At 43.1% G+C, this 20,595-nt stretch overlaps 1 protein-coding gene across 1 annotated transcript in view; it reads left to right on the forward strand.

The window, feature by feature from the left end:
* Window positions 1–439: 439 nt before the first annotated feature.
* HS6ST3 (heparan sulfate 6-O-sulfotransferase 3) overlaps window positions 440–20,595 on the forward strand; it is a gene marked incomplete at both ends in the record, with an annotated part of 667,106 nt that continues 646,950 nt past the window's right edge. Inside the window, one exon of the mRNA XM_081215002.1 lies at window positions 440–1,146. Coding sequence (XP_081071128.1) covers window positions 440–1,146 — 707 coding nt within the window. The remainder of the gene's footprint in view (window positions 1,147–20,595) is intronic.

Genomic DNA, 20,595 nt, shown 5'->3' on the forward strand with positions numbered 1-20,595 from the left:
GGAGAGCCTCATGCAGCCCCCGAGCTCGCGGCCGCAGCTGCCCGGCTGCCCGGCTGCCCCGGGGCAGGTCCAGGACCCGAGCCGCGCTCCCCAGCGCCTGAGCGCCGGCGGCGGGGTGCCCCGCGCCGCCTGAGAGCGCGCGCCGCGCCCGGGCGGGAGCAGGGAGCCGGCGGAGCCGGGCGCCCCCGGGAGCGCAGGGTGCCCCGCGCCGCAGCCGCCGCCGGCGCCCGCCTCCCCGCTAGACTCGCAGGCCCGGCTCTGTCAGCCCGGAGCGCCGGTGTGCCGCGGGGCCGCCAGCCAGCCTCACGCCTCGGCGTCAGGGGCATGGAGGAGCGGCGGGCTCGGAGCCGCGCCCCGGAGCCCCCGAAACTTCCGAGCGGGAGCCCGACAGCGTCGCTGCTGCCGCCGCCGCTTAGCCTGCCGGCCTGAGAGCGGGACCATGGATGAAAGGTTCAACAAGTGGCTGCTGACGCCGGTGCTCACTCTTCTCTTCGTGGTCATCATGTACCAGTACGTGTCCCCCTCCTGCACCAGCTCCTGCGCCAACTTCGGGGAGCAGCCCCGCGCCGGGGAGGCCAGCCAGCCTGCCGCCCCGGGTCCCGCCCGCCCGGCACAGGCGCCGCTCGAGGACTGGGAGCGACGGCCCCAGCTGCCCCCGCCACCCCGGGGGCCGCCCGAGGGGCCTCGGGGGGCCGCGGCGCCGGAGGACGAGGACGAGGAGCCGGGGGACCCGGAGGAGGAGGAGGCAGAGGAGGAGGAAGAAGAGCCGGATCCCGAGGCCCCCGAGAACGGATCGCTGCCCCGGTTCGTGCCACGCTTCAACTTCACCCTGAAGGACCTGACCCGCTTCGTGGATTTCAACATCAAGGGGCGCGACGTGATCGTGTTCCTGCACATCCAGAAGACCGGGGGCACCACGTTCGGGCGGCACCTGGTGAAGAACATCCGGCTGGAGCAGCCGTGCAGCTGCAAAGCCGGCCAGAAGAAGTGCACCTGCCACCGGCCCGGCAAGAAGGAGACGTGGCTCTTCTCCCGCTTCTCCACCGGCTGGAGCTGCGGGCTGCACGCCGACTGGACGGAGCTCACCAACTGTGTGCCGGCCATCATGGAGAAGAAAGACTGTCCCCGCAACCACAGCCATACCAGGTATTGTCCCCTGCCGCGTCTCGCTTCCTGCCAACTGCCACCCCCCTCCCAGCTCCCCCAAGTCCCGACCCCGGCGGCCCCGCGCTCACTGGGCGGCGTGCTGCTGGTACCCAGCATCTTCCAGCGGTTCGGCCAGAGGCTCTAGGAGGGGGATAAGGAAGCTTTGGAGAGTGCCCTGGCCTTGAACTCGCTCCCCCCCTCACCCCCGTCGATTCCCGCCCCCCTCCCCCAAAGGTGATGGGAACCATCGTCGTGTGTGTGTCCTTCCTTTTGCCTAGCACGGTGTGGCCTCCCTCCCAGCCGATGCTCGGAGAACCGCGGAATGGCCAGGGGGCCTGGGTTAGACTAGCGAGGTCGAATCGTGTACCTAAGTGCTGTGAGTGGAAACTCAAACCCGGTAAAAGGCAGGGGGAGCTGGAGGTAGAGAGGCAGGGCGGGAGTTTTCCAGGCCTGGGGAAGCCAGAGACGAGTCTAGTGGCTCTTGGGTGGCTGCTCTCCAGCTCAGGAAACAGTCCTCTTGATGCCACTTTGAAGACACACGTTCAAATTCCTGCTGTACCTCTATAACCCTAATTCTGGAGATGGGCTTTGTTGCTGAGCAATGCCAGGGTTTGGACTCATGCTGTTCTCAGCAAGATTTCCAGTGTCCCCCAGGCCGATCCATCAACTCATTCTGAAAGTATGTGTTAAATGCCTACTGTGTGCCTGGCAGTGTGGTAAATGCTAGGTGGATTCAAAGATTTAATAAGTAAAATCCCTTCCTTTCAGGATAGACTAGCTTCCTCTCCCACCCCCACCCCCACCCGCTTTTAAATAGTAATGCTGCTGAGAATTAGGGAAGTTTGAAATCTTAATAGCCAATGAAACTGCATACCTTATTAACATCCTCTGAGAGAGGCATGGGCTTAAGAATTTTGGTTGAATGTTCTTTCTGCCCATTGCAATTTGAAGATTAATCTGACATGCTTGCTCAAGGGACTAAAATATTAAACGCTTGGAATACTAGTTTATTGAGGTTTTTGTCTCAAAGGTTTCCAACAATTTGGTGCAAGGAAATAGGACTTTAAAAACTCAAGCTCAGTATGTTGATATCAGATAGCTTTTGCACCTGACATTATGGAAAAGCTTCATTTACTGGAAGCTACCCAGATTCTGGAATTCACCACCACTGAAGCATCTAATTCTACTTCATTTCTCCAAGAATGAGCAAAATTTCATTATGGGATTTTTTTTTACTCTGGCAGTTTTTCAAATACTTTCTCTCCTCCCTGCTCCTTTCCCTGTTTAATGGAAATTGCTTAGAATAAGAAACTAGTTGGACTTGGAATGAAAGCATTAGGCTCCTTCCTTAGGTTTTAAGGACCTTTACTTTTAAAGATTTCTGATTGTGTAGTGTTTTAGATCCCGCCCTTCTATTTTAGCTTAAGACAATTTTTCAATTGATAATTACTTACAAACTTTCTACCAAAAGACATTATTTCATGAGAGAGAGTCTCTGCTACATTTCACCCCAAAGTGTACTTTTTGTATTTACACCTTTATGTATTAATTCCTGAATGACCCCAAAGAGTTTACTAGTCTGATTTCCAGCTTCCATTTCACTTAAACTAGAGACTGATTATCACATAGAAACATCTAGTGATTCTTCAGTAGGGATTGGCATTATTTTCTATCAATGTATATAAAACTGTTAGTGAATAGATGAAGATTTTAGAGGAATTAGAGATTATGGAATCTAAAAATAATTGGAATTTTGCTTAGTGATGAAATGCTGCTGCTACAGACCCTGCACAGATTACAGCAGTGAGGTCTTACTTCTATAGGAAATACTCAATATCTCTCTACTGTGTGATGTAGGAAAATGCCACCTTGGCTATTTGAACAAACGGTTTCTATTGCACAGTCAAGTGCTTTTCTTTGTTTAGTGATGGACTCATTTCTCTCAGAATCAGAAGTTATCAGATAATCACCTGCGCTGGTTTGCTTTCTTAAAAATTTTTTAAATTTTGTGGTAGTGTTTTTTTTGGTACCATTTTTTATAATCCTTCCTTCTCTTCGTCCTCACCCTCTCTTTCTTTCCCGGTATTCTCAATTGCTTTTCTTCTCTGGATACTTTAGGAAGGAATAGCTGTGGTTTATGCGAAGTGCCCTGCATCAAAAGCGATAGGGAAAAAGTTGAAGAGATGTTCAGCTGCACCTTTCTCACAGAGAAGATTGAATTAGTTGTCTGTCATGAGAATGTCTGTGTACAGCATTCTACAGTCAACTAGATGAGCTTGGATAATGGAGGGTCCATTTCCACAATGCAAAATGACAGATAATCTATTGCTACGTAATGGGAACAAGGTTCTACTTCAAATAGGGCTGACTCTGAGCAAAATCAAGAAGTAGACCATGTTGACTTTGGTGCCCTAGTCTCTTTGCTTTTGGTTCCCCCAATGTCTCCTCCTTCCCCACTTCTCACAGGGATCAGTGTCCTTGTGGGTCATGTTATATGCAAGGATTATCGAGTCAGATGGACGTGGTTCTTGTGCTTACCAGCTGTGTAAGGTAGTAAGTTGCTCTTTCTGAGCCTCAGATTCTTCATCTTTAAATATGGATAATATTGGTACTTTCCTCTTAGAGGTGTTATGAGAATTAAATGAGCAAATGCATGTAAAATACTTGGTATAGTATCTGTGCATAGTATAGTATGCTGGTACACAGCACTCAATACTTACTCTGCAGGTATATAGTAATACTTAAATATTAGTTGCTAATTGTAATAGCAGTATTTCCCCTAATCAAGGCCTTTCACGAAAGGATGGGAGGTCAATTCCTTAGAGCAGCTCAGTGTAAATGGGTCACCTTAATTCGTAGAGATGCCATTTTATGATTATTTGTATAGAGACAATTCTAAGTTCAAAACATTAAGCAATAAATTGAAAATTATGGATGGCCATTTGGACATCAGTCATTGCAGAGGACAGGATGGGAAACGGGTGGGAGGCCACAATATAATTGAGTACACATTCTGTTGGTGACAAGAAAAACTGGTTGGAATGGTGAGAGAGGAGTTGGGAACGTCTAGGACCAAAGGCAGAAGCAGGGAGCCAACTCTGGAAGGAGGTTTGTGGTAGAGTGGAAGGAACTGTCATATGGGTTATAAGGGGCCAGGAAGGGGCAAGGCTCTGGGGCTGGCAGTTTGGATCCAGTACAGAGGGCATTTCTGACCACAGAAACTGGTTAGAATAAGATAGGAAGCTAAGAGGAAGATGGCTTATCTGAATGACCTCTTTTATCATATTAGTGATGATTTCTTCCCATTCTTTTTCTTTCTTTTCTCTATGATTTATTTGGTAGGATATTCTTTCTCATTATCTTTATACTTCCTTCATTATTGCAGTATATTTCCCCTTTTTGTCTGCATACCCAGGTCTTTGGAAGACTCTTCTTTACCATTGTTGAGTGTGGATAAAATCATAGCATTTTACGGCTAAAAGAGACTGAAGAGATAATCTAGTTCCATAATTTATATGGCAAATGGGTTATCTAATACTAAGGAGGTGAAATATGTCTAAAGTTTCCCCAGGGAACTCGTGTCTTCATTTTGATAATTTATATTCAATATTTTGCCTACTGTTTCTTCTGTTCACTATGACAACTATAGTGGAGAGTGTTTTAAGCACCTACTGTGTGCACCTACTGTGTGATAGGTCTAGGAATACAGTTTTGAACAAATAGTGTCAGCCCTCTGAGCTTGGGCCATTAGGCAAGATGGACCTTGATCTTCTTCAATAAGTGGGTATCGCTCTCATTCTTAAAATGATGGAAAGAGATTCCATCCATACCTTTTGTAGGGTAGGATGGCAATTGTTTCCTTTTATGACCGCATTCTGTTGGTCCTGTTAGAGTGCTTGGAACCTTATGAACATTCTGTTAGATAGGACCCTCTGTGTTGCAGATGATAAAAACCTGACTCAAGCTCAATTCAGGCAGAGGGGAATTATTGACTTAATAACCAGAACACAGGAAAGATAGGGGTAGAGTTGGTTTTAAGAATGGTTGGAACTGGAGATTTGGGAACTTTCTCTCCACACCCCTTTTCATATTGAACTCATTATATCAAATTGGCTTATTCCATGAAATGAGTAAATGGCTATCAAATCTAATAGCTCTACCAGCTAAGAGGAAAGCAGGCCTTCTCTGAGTTCCAATTTAAAACCTTGGGGAATGACTCAGATTAGTCCAGCTTGGAACTTGTGACTATTCTTTCAGCCAATCAATGTGGCCAGGGAAATGAGGGTCTCTGACCCACTTTGTATCACAGAACCATCCCATTGGTAGTGTGTATGTGTGTGTGTGTGTATCACAAGAAGGAGAGCTAGCATTCAGCTTCTGGAAGACCACTGGGTTCTGGGTAGTCCTTGTAACTGTGTCGATTATAGTTGTAAATAAGCCTTCAAATCTCTTTCACAGAACTTTTAAGAAAAATTTTGAGTCAAGCTACTACTCCAGTTTATTCGCAGCATCTGGAAATCATGTCATATGAGGAGTAATTGAAGGAGCTGGTAATATTTAATATGGAGATGGGAAAAATAGGAGAAAAATAGGAGAGACATAAAAATTGCTTTCAAATACTCAAAGAAGGAAGATGTGGAAAGTGCAGGAGATTTGTTCTGTATTTCTCCAAAGGATAGAATTAGGATAAGTGGGATAGAAGTGATGGGATAAGGATTTCAACTCGGAGTAAGAAAGAATTTCTTAAAATTTATAACTGTCTACAATGAGAATGAACTCTTTTGTGAAGTGGCGTGCTCCCCAGCAGTAAACATTTTAGATGTAGCTAATTAACCATTGATGTTGTAGAAGGAATTTCTTCCTGGGGAAGGGCTTAGCCTGTGCGGCCTTTTATTTTAAGGTTCTGTGTTCTAATCGAAGCTGAGTTCACAGTATCTTTCTTCTCCTCTTTCTTGCCCTGTACAGAGAAAACAAAACAACCTCCACCACACACACACAAAAGGATTATAAGTGGACTAGTTAATTCTCAAAGATTTGTAAGCATTTCTACCAAGGAAACTTTTAGTATAGCACAGTCTGATGGTATAGACTATTTTACACATTCAAGGCCAAAAGCAATAAATAGGTCCTGTACACTAGAACATCTGCTTCTTCATAATAAGTATAAAAAGGTAGGGTGAGAACATATAACACAACTTGCCGCAAAAAAGCCATAACCACTTTGGAACACCGTCTGGTTATTGCTTTTCCTTTAGACAGCAGGCTAAAATATATAAGGAGGCTGTAGAGCTCTGTTTCAAGGCTATCCAGAATAGTATGGCCCATACTGCTTTCTAAGGGATAATCTTTTTGATGTCTCTTCTAATTAGAAATGTGGAACTGCAAAGAAGGTTAAGTTTCACCGTCAGGTTTGTGTGCAGTATAAAACCAAGGAGATAAGAGATTATTCTGTCTATGTGCCATATCCACTTATATGTTCATTACAGTGTCTCTTAAAGTATTGCTTCTGGTTCAAACCACTGATATTTGCTATAAATCAGAAGGAGGTTGAACTAAACCCATTCAGTTTTTTTTTTTTGAGTTGTGAAGATAAAACTGGAAGTGATAAATGGTAAGAGATGATTTATCTTTCTGCATTTTTCTTGCTGGTTACCTTGGGATTTTTGAAAGGGTTGACTTCAGAGAAATAGAAATGTTCATGTAATAATTGGAAGGCAGGTAAATTTAGCCACTAGTGATATAGATTTGCTTAATCTTAGACTCTTATTATTCCCCAAAGCTAATTATTATCATCTCATTTTGACTAAGGACAATCAGAAGCTTATACCATTTGAAAGTTATTTATGCTTGATAATGAATTAAACAGGTTTAATTGAGACTGGCAAATCCTAATGTGATTTTAAGAGTCATGAAATAAATTATTAGGCCAAGAAATAGGTTTAGTATGAAAACAAGCAAATGCGGAACCCAAATTAATATTTTGTAGTAATCAATTATGTTGTTTTTGAGTTTGTTAAATTATGGATATCATAGATAAGTCTCTGTTGATTTTAATTGGCTAATATAACTGTTTAATTATAGCTAAGCATTTAACTATGTGTTGGGAATTATCCTAAATACTTGTTGAACCTAGACAAGTGTTATTTGTTTATATATTCCTCTAGCAAATACAGTTATTCAGTAAACATATGTAAAGTTCCCAGTACAGAGACTGACGTATAGATCTTCAATCAATGTCAGCTAAAAATATGCTCTATGTTCTAGATTACCTTTAAAAAAATATTGTCATAACTTGACAAGACTTTGGTTCTTTGAAAGATGGGATTATCAAGCATTTGGTGTCATCCCTCTCTTCTTTTGTCATGCAATTTCGAATTGTTAATAATTGCCTTTCATAATTAACAAGATATCAACTCCCCTTGTTCGCTAGAAGAAGAGTCAAAGTAAGTATCAAGCCCAAGGCTTATTAGAACATTCTAGAAGCTTTCTTCTCTTAGTATGCCACAGATCAGACATTCATTTGGGTACAAACAGATGTTCTTGCCTCTTGGGAAGGTTAATCTCATCGTTCATCCTCACTTCAGGGAAAAATCAGCCTAAACCAAGAGCATGAGAACTCTGATGTAGGATGGGAGGATGAGAAAAGTACCAGTAACGTAGACTCTGGATTATTACTGGTCAAAGCCCAATGGTCGAGGCGGTTGTGGTTAAGGATTATGATATTGGCGAGTAGTGGAAGGAGACCCCGAGTAAGGAAAAAAGTCCTCAACAGAAATTGGAGAAAATGACAAATATATCAGCCCCTGAATATTCCTGAAAACCGTGCTGATTCCCAGTTTGTGAATGTGATTAGGGTCATGTTTACAGCATGGGCTGTGAAGTCAAGGTAGCTCGATTTTAATCCAGTTCAACCACTTGCTGTCACATAACCCTGAATAAGTCAGTTACCTGCTCTGTACTTCAGTTTCCTTCTCTGGAAAATGGGAGGAATAAGAGTACTATCTCATGGTGAGTGCTAAGAATGCATGTGGCACTCTTCAGACAGAGCCTGACACAGACAAAGTCACTATTTTAATTCTCTCATGGGAGTCGTCTTACACATCTGCATTGTTTTGTGTGAAAATAAAATGATATGTAAAGCTATACTGCCCTCTTTGAATCTGGAACTTTTCATCCTGAACAATGCAAAAATGGAACTGCAAAGAAGGTGTGCAAGGTGTGATGCAAAAGAAAAGCCATAAATGATAAAAGTAAATGTTAATTCTCGGGATACCATGGGCACTCAATGGGCACTTAATTAATGCTGTGAATAGAAACTTGCGTTCTTTCTTTTCTTCAGCATGTCATTTTATTTTTTATGGGATATTAATGAAACAGCAACAGAAATGTTTAAACGCATACAATTAAATTCATAAATGAAGCTATCCTGCAGTGAAAGTGAATTAGTCGCCTGTGGGCAATAAATATTTGTAGTTCATTGCTATTATTAATATACTACCATGCTTTATTGGTAAGTACTGGGTCATTTATTGTCAGAAGCTTGCATTTAACACTGTATGTTCACAGTTGCCCCTGCATTCTAGTTTTTTTAATAAACATAAGAGGGTAGAAAAGCTAGGCACCTTGATGTCCTCCATATTTATTTATTATATTTTACAGAGTATTTCTTTCAAAGAATTCAAGGTTATGGATGTATGACTGTAAACCTGGATGATAGCTTCTGTATTTTTTGGACTCTGATTAGGAACTTGTAGAATTGTATAGATTTACTTAAAAAAATGAAAACATAGACCCAGAAGGAAAAGTAAACATGACTTTAAACATAGGTATGTGGTAACTTGGCCTGTGTGTGGAAATCTGCAAGTAGGTTCCATATAACACAGTAAAGAACAAGGTGACATGTTAAGGAAGAGAGAACAGACAGTGATAATGCAGAGAGTAAATTAGAAGGATGCTACGGAGGAGGAAGAGGAGAAGGACAAAAGTAGCCAAGGTGAAGAGTGAAATCCTTAAAGAACTGAATCAGAAAGATGGTGATATTGAGAGTTGAGGTCAGAAATGCATCTCGTATGCAGTGGTTTGTCTCATTAGTACATTTATGGGAAGTAATCACCTATCTAAGAGGCTATCTGATTCGCAGTGCTGGTGTATTTGAATGTGGCTGATGTTCTTTTATTTACTTATACATTATTCTTCTGTATCAGGTTGCTGTTTCAATCAGTAGTAGCTGTATTGTAGGTCCTGGCAGCAAACAGAGGTACCACCTCTGGTGTTGCCAATGGACTAGTTACAGAGGTACGGACCGAGTAAGGGCACCGACATTGGACATGAGGTTCCTTACAACTAGTAACAAGGGAAGCAGTTAACCACCCTGGGCATGAAGTGGTGGAGCCAGGCAGGCAGTGTCAGCCTCCCACGTCTGCAGGCACCTGACAGGAGCTACAGTCTTGGAGGTAGGAAGGGCTTCCCCATAGGAGCTGTTTGTAGAAGGCAGCCACTGCCAGCAGCAAGGAGCTGAGGGGGGTCGGGGGAAGGAAATATCTTGACTCCTTTCTCCTCCCACCTGTCCGTCTCCTCCCATTGTCTTCCAGTGGCTGGATTTACCTGGAAGCTAAAGGACAAGCGAGCTCCTCGTTCCACATGGCTCACCAAGGCAGAGAAAGGTGGAGAATGGATTTGGGGTTGCAGGGGAAGAAGGGAGGAAAATGGAGAAGAACTTGCACAGTGACTTAAAATAGTTTGAAGTTTCTTCTAGTTCATTTTATGAATGCCCAGTTCAATTCTACATATGAGACTAAGAACAGATACCCTTTCTTTTAGTACCTGTACCACATATTTTCTGTATGGACCATTAGTCTCCACCCAAAGAATGGTGGATGCAGCAAAGGACACTCAGCAGGGGAGCCGTCACCATAACAAGGGACTTTTCACTGAGTAATAAAAATGATCTTAGATTTGGGTGTTTTGTCCCCATAGTGCTCCAGAACTGACTGGTGATCGTGACACATTTGGACAGTTGGATCTGTATTATGATACAGAGTGGATAATATACATTTTGTCAATAGATTATATCTGTGTGAGGTACTTTATAAATTTGAAGTTATATAACAATATTAGTTAAGACATGACAAAATAATTTGCAAAACTGGCTCTAGTTTGCAAAAGCATATTCATGAGATGAGATGCTTTCTGTTGCTTAGATTTTCTTCCAAGAACATTAAGCACATTAAAAATAATATTAATGTGGCTTTAAGTCACTGGAGGTAACAGGTGAGGGAAGAAAAATATTATATCACACTTGAAACTATTCTAATGTTTTTAGTTTTAATTTTAAAGGACTTTTGAAACACTATTTCCATCTTTATTTGGGGGGAGATAGGATGTCCTTGAAAGTATATATTCATGCAACTCTGTATACAACATTATGAACCTGGAATCTCCTAATATTAGATACTGAAAAATAGTTAAGTGAAGTTGGTATCTGAGAAAACCCCGATAGAAAAGATAAGAAAAGAACCATCGATTCACTGCTTTAATTTCTAGAGTCAAAATGCCATGAGCAAGATGCTATTCAACATATGAATGACAAAAGCAATTTTCAGTGCAAGGTCTGTACCTAGAACATCCATTGGGATTGGTGCACATGTGTTGAATTCGTTTCTCCCATCTGTAGGAGGGGATTTTGAGTTGCTGGGAACACCGTCATCCATGAAGAACCCACCAACCTCCATTCTCTTTCACAGCCCTTCTTATGCACAATACTTTTTTGTTGTTCTCTGGGACAGCATTTTGTGACAAGGTTAAAGTCAGCAATAGTGTGTAAACAGGAGGATCATCTTCAGGCCCTTACCTCCATATGAAAGTTCCTTGCTGTGAGAAAATGGCCTTAGGGAATTGTTTTCTGCTGGCTATGAAAGGTATTAGCAATAAGGAACCTGCACTCTGTTCAACTGGATTTAAGTCCAGTTAACTTAAAGATTCTGGGAGAGGTTTCAGAGAACGTTTTCTTTCCCATGTGGCTTCAGCGAATTTGTCACTGTGCCTTTCATATAAGCCATGAAAGAGGTGGATTAATGGATTGTTCTATTTCTAATATTTCTATTTTTAAACATTTCTATCAATACTTCTCTTGATAACTAACTATTAAAAGTATTGTGTATAAAAACATTGGGCAACACAAAGGAACTTAGCTACATTGGAAGTGTCAAATTTATCCCATGATGCATTTTTAGTCTAAAAATATTTGTCAACTATCCTGGTCCATTCTTTGTCTTTTAAATTCAGACTTCAGCCTACAATACCCCACGGTAGACAAATTTCTTTGCTTTGAAAGTTTTATTCTCCTAGTTCCTTATGTGTGCTGTAAAGAATAATTAATATAATGAAAAAATCAATATCGTGCATAAATTATTTAGGCTTTACTATCATTGTACTTTTCTCTTCAACACTTATTGATCAGCAACAACTCATTTGTTAATTTCTTCCTAATAAGATATTCATTGTATTAGGCCTGTAGTAGTGCTGCCCCTGCACTTTCACAAATAAGTCATGAATTACTAATGATACATGGGACAAGTTAACCTGCTCGTGAGTGCTGTGAGATGGAAAACAGGCAAAGGCAGTCATTTGAGATGCTGTCCTATAGAAACCCTGTGTAGCCAGGCAACTGCTGATAACTAAATGAGCAGACTCTTGCAGGATATTAATCTGTACTTCAAAACTTAATGTGAACCTATTTTTCCAGGTAAAAAATGGTCTTAGCATTGGCTGATTCTGTCTCAACAGCATTTTCTAGATCCAGTAAAGCATAGAGGCAAAGAACCTAAGTTCTGAAACCCAGCTTTGGGTTTAAGTCCTGACTCTACCATGTATTACTACGTGACTTCGCACACATTGCGTGCATTCTCTAAGGTCTCAGTTCTCGATCTGTAAAATGGTGATAAAACATTCCTACCTGGTGTTAGTGTGGGTTTGCAACCTTGGGGACTTCCCTGGTGAAATCTGAAAGTGGCTCCGTACACAGAGGGCAGGGAGGGACGGAAGAAAGATGCAGACCAGTCCAAGCGGGTAGGTGGCAGGTGTAATAAACAAGGGAACTTACACATGAAGGTAGACCTCTGCACCCACCTGCTAGAATCTTAGGAGTTTATATAGAGGTTTTAACGAGGTTCAGGCACGTAGGCTGTCCAGGTGGTCTCAACAGCACCCTATTCTCTCAAGGCTACGTTCTTGAAACAGCTTCTAGTGTGGGAATGGTAGATGGAGCATTCATTCCAAGGGGAGTGGGGCAGGAGCCTCCGATTGCCCGAGTCCGCTTTTGGGTCAGCCAGCTGTTGCATCCTTTAGATGACCTGCTCCAAGGATTAGCGATGAAGATCATATGAGTTAATGCACACAGACAATTACGTGTGCATGTTTCTTTTTTTTTTTTTTTTTGCGGTACGCAGGCCTCTCACTGCTGTGGCCTCTCCTGTTGCGGAGCACAGGCTCTGGACGTGCAGGCTCAGCGGCCATGGCTCATGGGCCCAGCCGCTCTGCAGCCTGTGGGATCTTCCCGGACCGGGGCACGAACCCGTGTCCCCTGCAATGTCAGGCGGACTCTCAACCACTGTGCCACCAGGGAAGCCCCTGTATGTTTCTTTTTTAATTCAATTTTAACTCCCTCCACAATTCTCTTGTTTGGGGGAATATAATAGTGCTCTGAATGTGTTGGTTATTAAATGCCATTTTGGCTGTTGCCCATTGGATGACTTTAGGGGAGTGGAAAACATCTGAGACCTTTTGGAAACCCGAAGGGATTCAAGTCCAAGAAATCAAACTGCCAAAGTTCATGGCAAAGAGAATATTTGCATCAGTGAATTTGGACCAGGGAGGCAGCTTGGTATCCCGTAAAGAGCTCTACAGTTTTGATCAAGCAGCCAGGGTTTGAATCTAGGCTTCCTCATTGATTTGTTTACTTGTTTGTCATGTGGCTTTCCTGCCACAATGTAAGTTTCCTGACGATGGTGAGTGTTTTGTTTCCTTCTGCATCCTTGGTGCCTAGCATAGTACCTGGTACATAATGGCTGTCAAATAAATGAAAACAGGCATAAATAAATTCACAAATTTATTGGACAATTTGGATAAGAATATATGTCCTATCTCTGTTTTTAGATTTGTTGTGGATGAAGGAAATGACTGTGAAGGCACTTCATAAAGTATAAAGTACTATACAAATTTAAATTTACATTGACAGTGAGAATTCTTTCGACATAGAATGGAAAAGGAAGGGAAGTTGGATTTTGCAAGTGCAGTGCATAGATAATTCACCTTTTATAGAGATCTTCAAAAATCGGGAATGACAAAGAGGCAGTTGAAAAATATGCAGAGTACACATTCGGCTCAACAACTTGTTAAAGTAATGAGCAGTTTCTTTTAGAACAGGACATAATATATCTTAAAAGACTTGTCAAAATGTATAAGTCTTTTCCTTAGACCATCAGGAGACCTTTTTCTCCAGGGATTTGGCACAGATCAAGGTACGAAAGTTTTCCTTCTTTTCCATTGCTTTACCCTTTTGGGAAAGTTATCCAGGAGTTACTATTTTAAATTTTGTATTCATACTTTTTCATTATTTTCATATGATGGCTATGACTTGTAGCTCTCAGTTAATAATATGTCATGATAGTGAGCTCAGACTGTAACTCTTCTTCATTTGAGCTGATTTAGGATTTGATAATCCACGGAGCTCTTCACTACATAACTTGATTTTGCAGCTAATTATGAAAAGAGAATAGAAAATAAAATCTTCCTGAGTCTAGAGTTTGCATTATAATACATATCTGTTAGGAGAATATTTTTCCTTGGTAATGAGTTAGTTTTTATACATGAGGCAGTGCCTGGCCACTTCCAGGAGGATATATACATTAGCATGGGCAGAGACCTAGAAGCACATATAGCTCCTGGGCTAGGGTGGAGTCTTGGAATAAGACTTTCCATTCAGTAAACCTATGGACAACCGCGAGAGGTGTGATGACTGTGGTCGGAGTCCTCAGAAGAACTGAGGACGGCATTTTTATTTATTGAACTCTACTTAATCTTAACAGCAACCCTAGGAGACATAGAGAAGTATTTCCATTTTAAAGATGAAGAATCTGAATCTATTTATTAGGATGCCATCAGCTGCATTTAGCAAAAACTCAAATTCAAATTGCCTTAATAAGACATTTAAAATCTCATAACAAGCCCAGAGGGAATTGGTTGATTTTGTCTTAGTAACATTTTCCAGATCCAGGTAAGCAAAAACATAAATCCTGAACGCCAACTGTAGGTTAAATCCCAACTCTACCATGTATTACTATGAGATTTCGCACAAATTGCTAAATTCTTCAGGTTTATCATTGTGTAAAACAGTAATAAAAACATTCCTGCCACGTATTAGTGATGAGGATCGTATGAGTTAATGCAGGCAGACATTTAGGAGAATAGCTGAAGCATAGTAAGCACCTATTAAATGTTATTTACTGAGGACCCGGGTGGTTTTACATCTTTATTCTGCCACCCTGAGCTTGCTGACTTGGGCCATAGGATGCCTCCCTCATGGTTGTGAGAAGGCTACAGCTACACAGACAGAATTTCCTTGCCAAATGAACCATGACTACAGTGGAAAGGGTCACATTCCCATCTGGAAACCAATCGCTGGCATTAGGAATGGACCCTCCAGGATTCGTCCCTGAATATGGGGATAGGATTGCCCTCCCGAGCCACATGTGGACAGCAGAACAAAATGGGGGCTCTCCCAGCAAGGGAAAGGAGGGATGGATGTTGGAGAGGCTACCAGGAGCATCTCCATCCCGTCCTAGAAAGTCACATGGGATTAAATATGAAAGCTAGACTTCCAACCCAGGTCTCACTTCCAAGTTCTAGGCTGTCGAGTATTCTAACCTATGTCTGCTAAAAGTGTTGCATTTCTATGATTGGTTCAAGAACTAGGATTCTTTATTGATTTCTTTTTTCATTCTTTGGTTGGTTCAGTCAACGTCAACATACATTCATGGAGTATCTACTATGTGTGCGTCACACTACAGTGTTAGGGAACTCAGAGGGAGAAGAAATAGTACTTCTTGCCGACACATTTTGATTGCTTACTCTGCTCTAGGCAAAGTGCGCTATGGACCGAAGTACCTGCATTAAGTAGGCACTAGTATCATCTCCATTGTACAGATGAGAAGGTGAAGTTTAGGGTATTAAGTGACTTGCATGGTTGCAGAACTAATCACTTGTGGAGCAGTCAGGTATTTTAACCCAGGCGTGTCTGATTTCGGGACCATCTCTCTTATCCCTAGGTTGTGCTGATACTGTGTGTATTTGACAGCTGTCTGGGTAGGTAGTAAGAGTACCAGCAGGAGGAAGACAGGACCAAGGTCGACCTAGGTGGGTTACTATTATAATAGCCTCGTTTTCTAGTTTTTGTACTTCGTGCTTTGACATCTGGGGCCTTGCTGATGCTTGAGGGATTGCTCCTCCCAGGGTGAGCTAATTTTTTGCGATAGTCAATGAGCATGGCTGTGAGCATGCCTTCCTATGCAAACCAACCAATCCAGAGCCCATACATCCAACTATTTCCTTTTTCAAGCTCTTATACTCCAGACCACTAACCCCCTTGCCCTAATCACCCCAGGCCAGGTATCAGACAACTTAGGACAACCCCCATTCCCCAGAGCCCACTGAAATTATTCAAACCAGCCAGTCCTGAACCCATTCACCCTGCTACACTTGTGCTTTCCTTCGGAATCCACAATAAAGGCTCTTGCCCACATTTCCCCCTTGCTTCCTCTGCCTCCCGAATGACCCTGCTGCTTCCCCGTGTGGCCCTGTGTGGCATGCTGTGCCTCCTATTTCTAGGTGTCTGTGAGTATAAACAACTTCTTCATGACGGTCATTTCTGTGTCTGCTTGTCCTACCATACCTGATTAAACAAATCCCAGGTATCCTTAAAACAGTCACCAAGAATGGAACTCAAACACAGGACAATGAATCTAGTTAATCAGAAGCACAAAAGTGATAAAAAGTGGATTCCAAATCAGTGTAGAAACCAGTTGTCAGAGTACAGGTGCAAGGTCAAGTTGAGACGAGGACCAGGACTAAACTAATCAGTGCCCGCACATCCATGGTCAGGATCATGGATTGGTTATAGAGATGGGAGCAAGTCTTCAAGCCAAATGGTTCTAAGCTTTGGGAGGACATGGATGTAGGCAGAGGCAGGGAGAGAAGGGAAGGGTTGCAGAGCTGCAACACCGAGCAAAACCTGAGACAGCCAATCCCTTATAATTTAAACAATGTTGTAAAAACATTGCCTGGTTCACAAGAGAGATATACATATCTAATTTAATTTTGAAGTCATTTTCTTTCTATACCTAGGTAGCTTGATTGATTGGTTGATTCATGGTTATACATAGCCTAATACCAGGCACTGTAGAGGATGCAGATTGAGGAGAAGACTTGGTCCTGGCTCTCAAGGAGTGAAATCATAGTGTATGTAAGTCATAGATAAAATGAACTGGAAATATTTACATCACCACATTTAAGTCAATTCATGGTATTATAATTAGAACTAGACATAGAACTTCTGAAGAAGCTGCGCTAAAAGAAAGAGTGTGACTGTTTGCAGGAGTGAAGAAGGCACAGAATAAAAGAGTTTGAATTGGCTGAAGAGCTGAGTGATACTGGAATGGTTGAATGGCAGTTTATGGAAAGCCCTGAATATATGCTAGACTGAGGAAATGGTTTTGATTTAGTATCAAATTTAGAATAACTTTAAATTCATAAACAGTGATGGTTTTGCAAAGATGTCTGTAAATTCGGATACTCTTCTCTTCGAGAGGTGAAGCCTAATTCCTGTCTTCACCCCCAGTATTGACTTCAGTAACTTGATCCTAAGGAATCAAATACAACTGAAAGGGTAAAATGCCACTTCTGAGGTTTGGTTGTAGAAGGACTGTGGCTTCTGTTTAGGTGTTCCTCTTTCTCTCTTTCGGATCCCTTGTCCTGGGTGAAGCTGTGTTCTGTGCAGCCTTATGGGGAGGCCCACATGGCAAAGAACTAAAACCTCCTGTGAGTGAGCTTGGCAGGGGGTCATTCAGCCCCCCTCTAGTCTTCAGGGACTGCAGCCTTGGCCAGCTGCTCGACTGCAGCTTTGCGAGGGACGCTGAGCCCTGTTTGAGTGCTCACAGGAATGATAAAGCAAAGAGGGGTGATGGTAGGAGAGATGTTTTTAAGAAGATGAGAGATTATCTGATCACAGGACACAGGATCTCATCTATCTTCTTCCCTTTTTAACAGAAATGAAGGCCGAGCATTTGAGTACCAGATACAGGAAGGTTGGTGAACGGATAGTTGAAGGATGAGGTTGTTCTAAACTGGTTGCATCTCTTTTCTCTATGAGGCACGAAGCAAGGTCATTAGCTGAGAGTGGGGAGGAGAGGAAGGAATACTGGAAATTTGAGGAGAACAGAGAACGTATGAATAATTATCTCGGAAGTTGGGGAAACAAATTTCCTAGGGAAGTAAGCTGTCTGACAGCTTTAAGACCTGTGATTATAAATTTGAAACCGGTCCATTTGGCATGGGTCTGTGATTTTCTTTAGCAGCATGAAGCTGCTCTGGTGGAGGCATGGAGTAAGGACACAGTTGGGTTTAACCAGGATTGAGGTTTTACCAAGGGAGGGGCAGGAGGGTTATGGCTGTTTGCCTGGAGGCATTTATAGTGCCAGATGGTGTAATTTAGGCTGGTTAGGAGAGAAGTGAGGCTGTAAGGGTGGGTGATGGATAGGAAGAAAAGTGGTAGGGCCCGCAGCGTTTGGTAGGATTGATAGCAGACTTCCGTGTGGGGGGTTGTAATAGGAGAGCTGGATGAGAGGAGAGGCGGTCAGAGAGCAGGGTGTGTGAACTTGAGATGCTGGAGGGAGGGCTATGACTTGTATGATCCAGGTGAATGGGGACCTGAAGTGGGGCAGGAAGCGATCCTGGGAGCTAAGAACGTTGAAGAATGGCGGGGTCAAGATGTTGAGTGGATTATTCATGTGCATGTTGAAGTCAAGAATGATGACAAAAGTCGAGTAGGAGGGCTTGCCTGGTGGCACAGTGGTTGAGAGTCCGCCTACCGATGCAGGGGACACGGGTTCGTGCCCCGGTCCGGGAGGATCCCACGTGCCGCGGAGCGGCTGGGCCCGTGAGCCATGGCCACTGAGCCTGCGCATCCGGAGCCTGTGCTCCGCAACGGGAGAGGCCACAACAGTGAGAGGCCCACGTACTGCAAAAAAAAAAAAAAAAAAACCAGTAGGAGAGGAAAGGAGGGAGGTCAGGAGGTCCATGGTGATAGCACTGTGGGTAAAAGGCGATGAAGAATGACACGTGGGCATGTAATCCTCAAGTCAGACTGCTAAGCTGTTGAGTTTCTCAGGACTGTGATGAATCAAGAAGGAAAGGGACAAAGGAGAGAGCAGAGAATAGAAATAAGATAGAAAAGAAGTAGAGATAGGAAGTTAAAAAAGAGGTGGAAGAACCTGGATATTGCTCTGCCGAGAAGCGCAAACCTCCTCCTCCTTCAGTATCCCACTAGGGTCATAGGAACTCCAGGACCGTAAGTTCAGAGAGCAGCATTTCAGGAAAGCTTAAGTCTATGACTTCCACTACCTTTATATATGTCAATTAATCACAGTTATCAAAAAACAGTTTTGTCTGGCATTCTCTCTTTATGAGCGGAAATGTGAACGTATTTGTAAAGTTTTCTGTCTGAAAACACTTTTTATTTTAAGCCTTGGTGCCAGAGGGCCTGAGAATCTGTTATGTCCCTTGTGAGGCACAGTTCTGTCCCTATATTGCCGGATACATGAGATTTTCCATTGGACAGATAACTTCAGAGGATATAGAATCTGACCATGGATGTGAGCTGGGCCCTAGAAGCCAGAAACAAACTATGACTCAGCAGATCATATGTCAGTATCTGAGTAGATAGTTTTTAGATAGTTTTCTGAGAAATAAAGTTTTCTTGAGGAGACAACTTGCGTTCATAAAGGAGGGTCAGACTATTTCAAACCACTTGTGGTTTTTGTTTTTGTTTTTGTTTTTATTTTTGCGGTACGCGGGCCTCTCACCGTTGTGGCCTCTCCCGTTGCGGAGCACAGGCTCCGGACGCGCAGGCTCAGTGGCCATGGCTCACGGGCCCAGCCGCTCTGCAGCATGTGGGATCTTCCCGGACTGGGGCACGAACCCATGGCCCCTGAATCGGCAGGCGGACTCCCAACCACTGCGCCACCAGGGAAGCCCCCACTTGTTGTTTTGATGAGATGCACTGGGAGAAAGGTGCATTAAGGGATGATTATTATGGTTTCCAAAAGATCACACACTGCTTATACATGGAAGGGGCCTTGTTCATAGATAGACTGGCTTGTGTTTTGTCTAAAGCTTGATTCTTTCCCCATTTGGAGAACTACTGACATTTGTTCAGAATCTAGTATCCTCTTGTTCTCTTTTGGAGAAGGGATGGAAGTGGTACAATAGTTACACTGGTGTTAATGACTTTGAGGCATCAGAAAGGTTTAGAGGGACCAAGGATGGACCTAGGAATAAGATCCAAAAATGGCCCAAGAAAGCTTAAATAGGAAGGTAGAAATGGCAGAGGGGTACAGCACTCAGTGTTTATTAAGCCGTTCCCCTTGATGTTCAGTAATATGACAGGTTTGGGCATGCAGAAGTGGCTAAGGCCCTGCTGATAAAAAAAAAAAAAAGCTCTCTTTCTTTCTTTCCTGATGGAAGACAACAGTATGACCAACTAGGATACAGTGTGAGTCGGTGGGAAGTGCTAGGCCCTGTGCTGGGCACTGGAGATAAAGGATGACTGAGACACGGTCCCTGTTCTCAGGGACCTTACCGTGGACAGACTAAAAGGTGGGCAATTGTCATATAACGAGGGATGGGCTGTAAGGTAGGTGCAGTGCAAGCACAGTAAAGGGATCAGGCACAGCCTGCGTGGGCAGGAAAGGCTTCCCTGGAGGGAATGGAGTAACTATAAAGAGTCATCAGAACTCAATAAAGAGTGGATGATTTTGCCTAAAGGAGACGGCAAAGACTTCACAAGTTATGATTCAGGAACTGCACATGGCTTACTTAACCTTGTCAAGGAACTTCTCCAAAATCATTTTCTCACCATTCTTCACCCATTTGTGGCCAGATGTGTCTTGATGACATGCTGTTTGCTGCACTTCAACCAGTTACATAAGTGATTTATTACCCAAAATGTTGGAAGTACCAAAGTTTATGAAAAATGATTATATTTTTCTTTTAAATTACAAAGGACCTAAGGTGACCCATAGGATTACTCTCGTGTTCTGTAATACTTTCTTGAGCAGAATATAAAGGGGTAGATTTATAGTGTGTCCTGAAGGAAAAAGGTTGATTACTCCGTTTTTA

The sequence above is a fragment of the Mesoplodon bidens genome, assembly GCF_964165515.1.
Source record: "Mesoplodon bidens genome assembly, chromosome: 17".
NCBI classification, from domain to species: Eukaryota; Metazoa; Chordata; class Mammalia; order Artiodactyla; family Ziphiidae; genus Mesoplodon; species Mesoplodon bidens.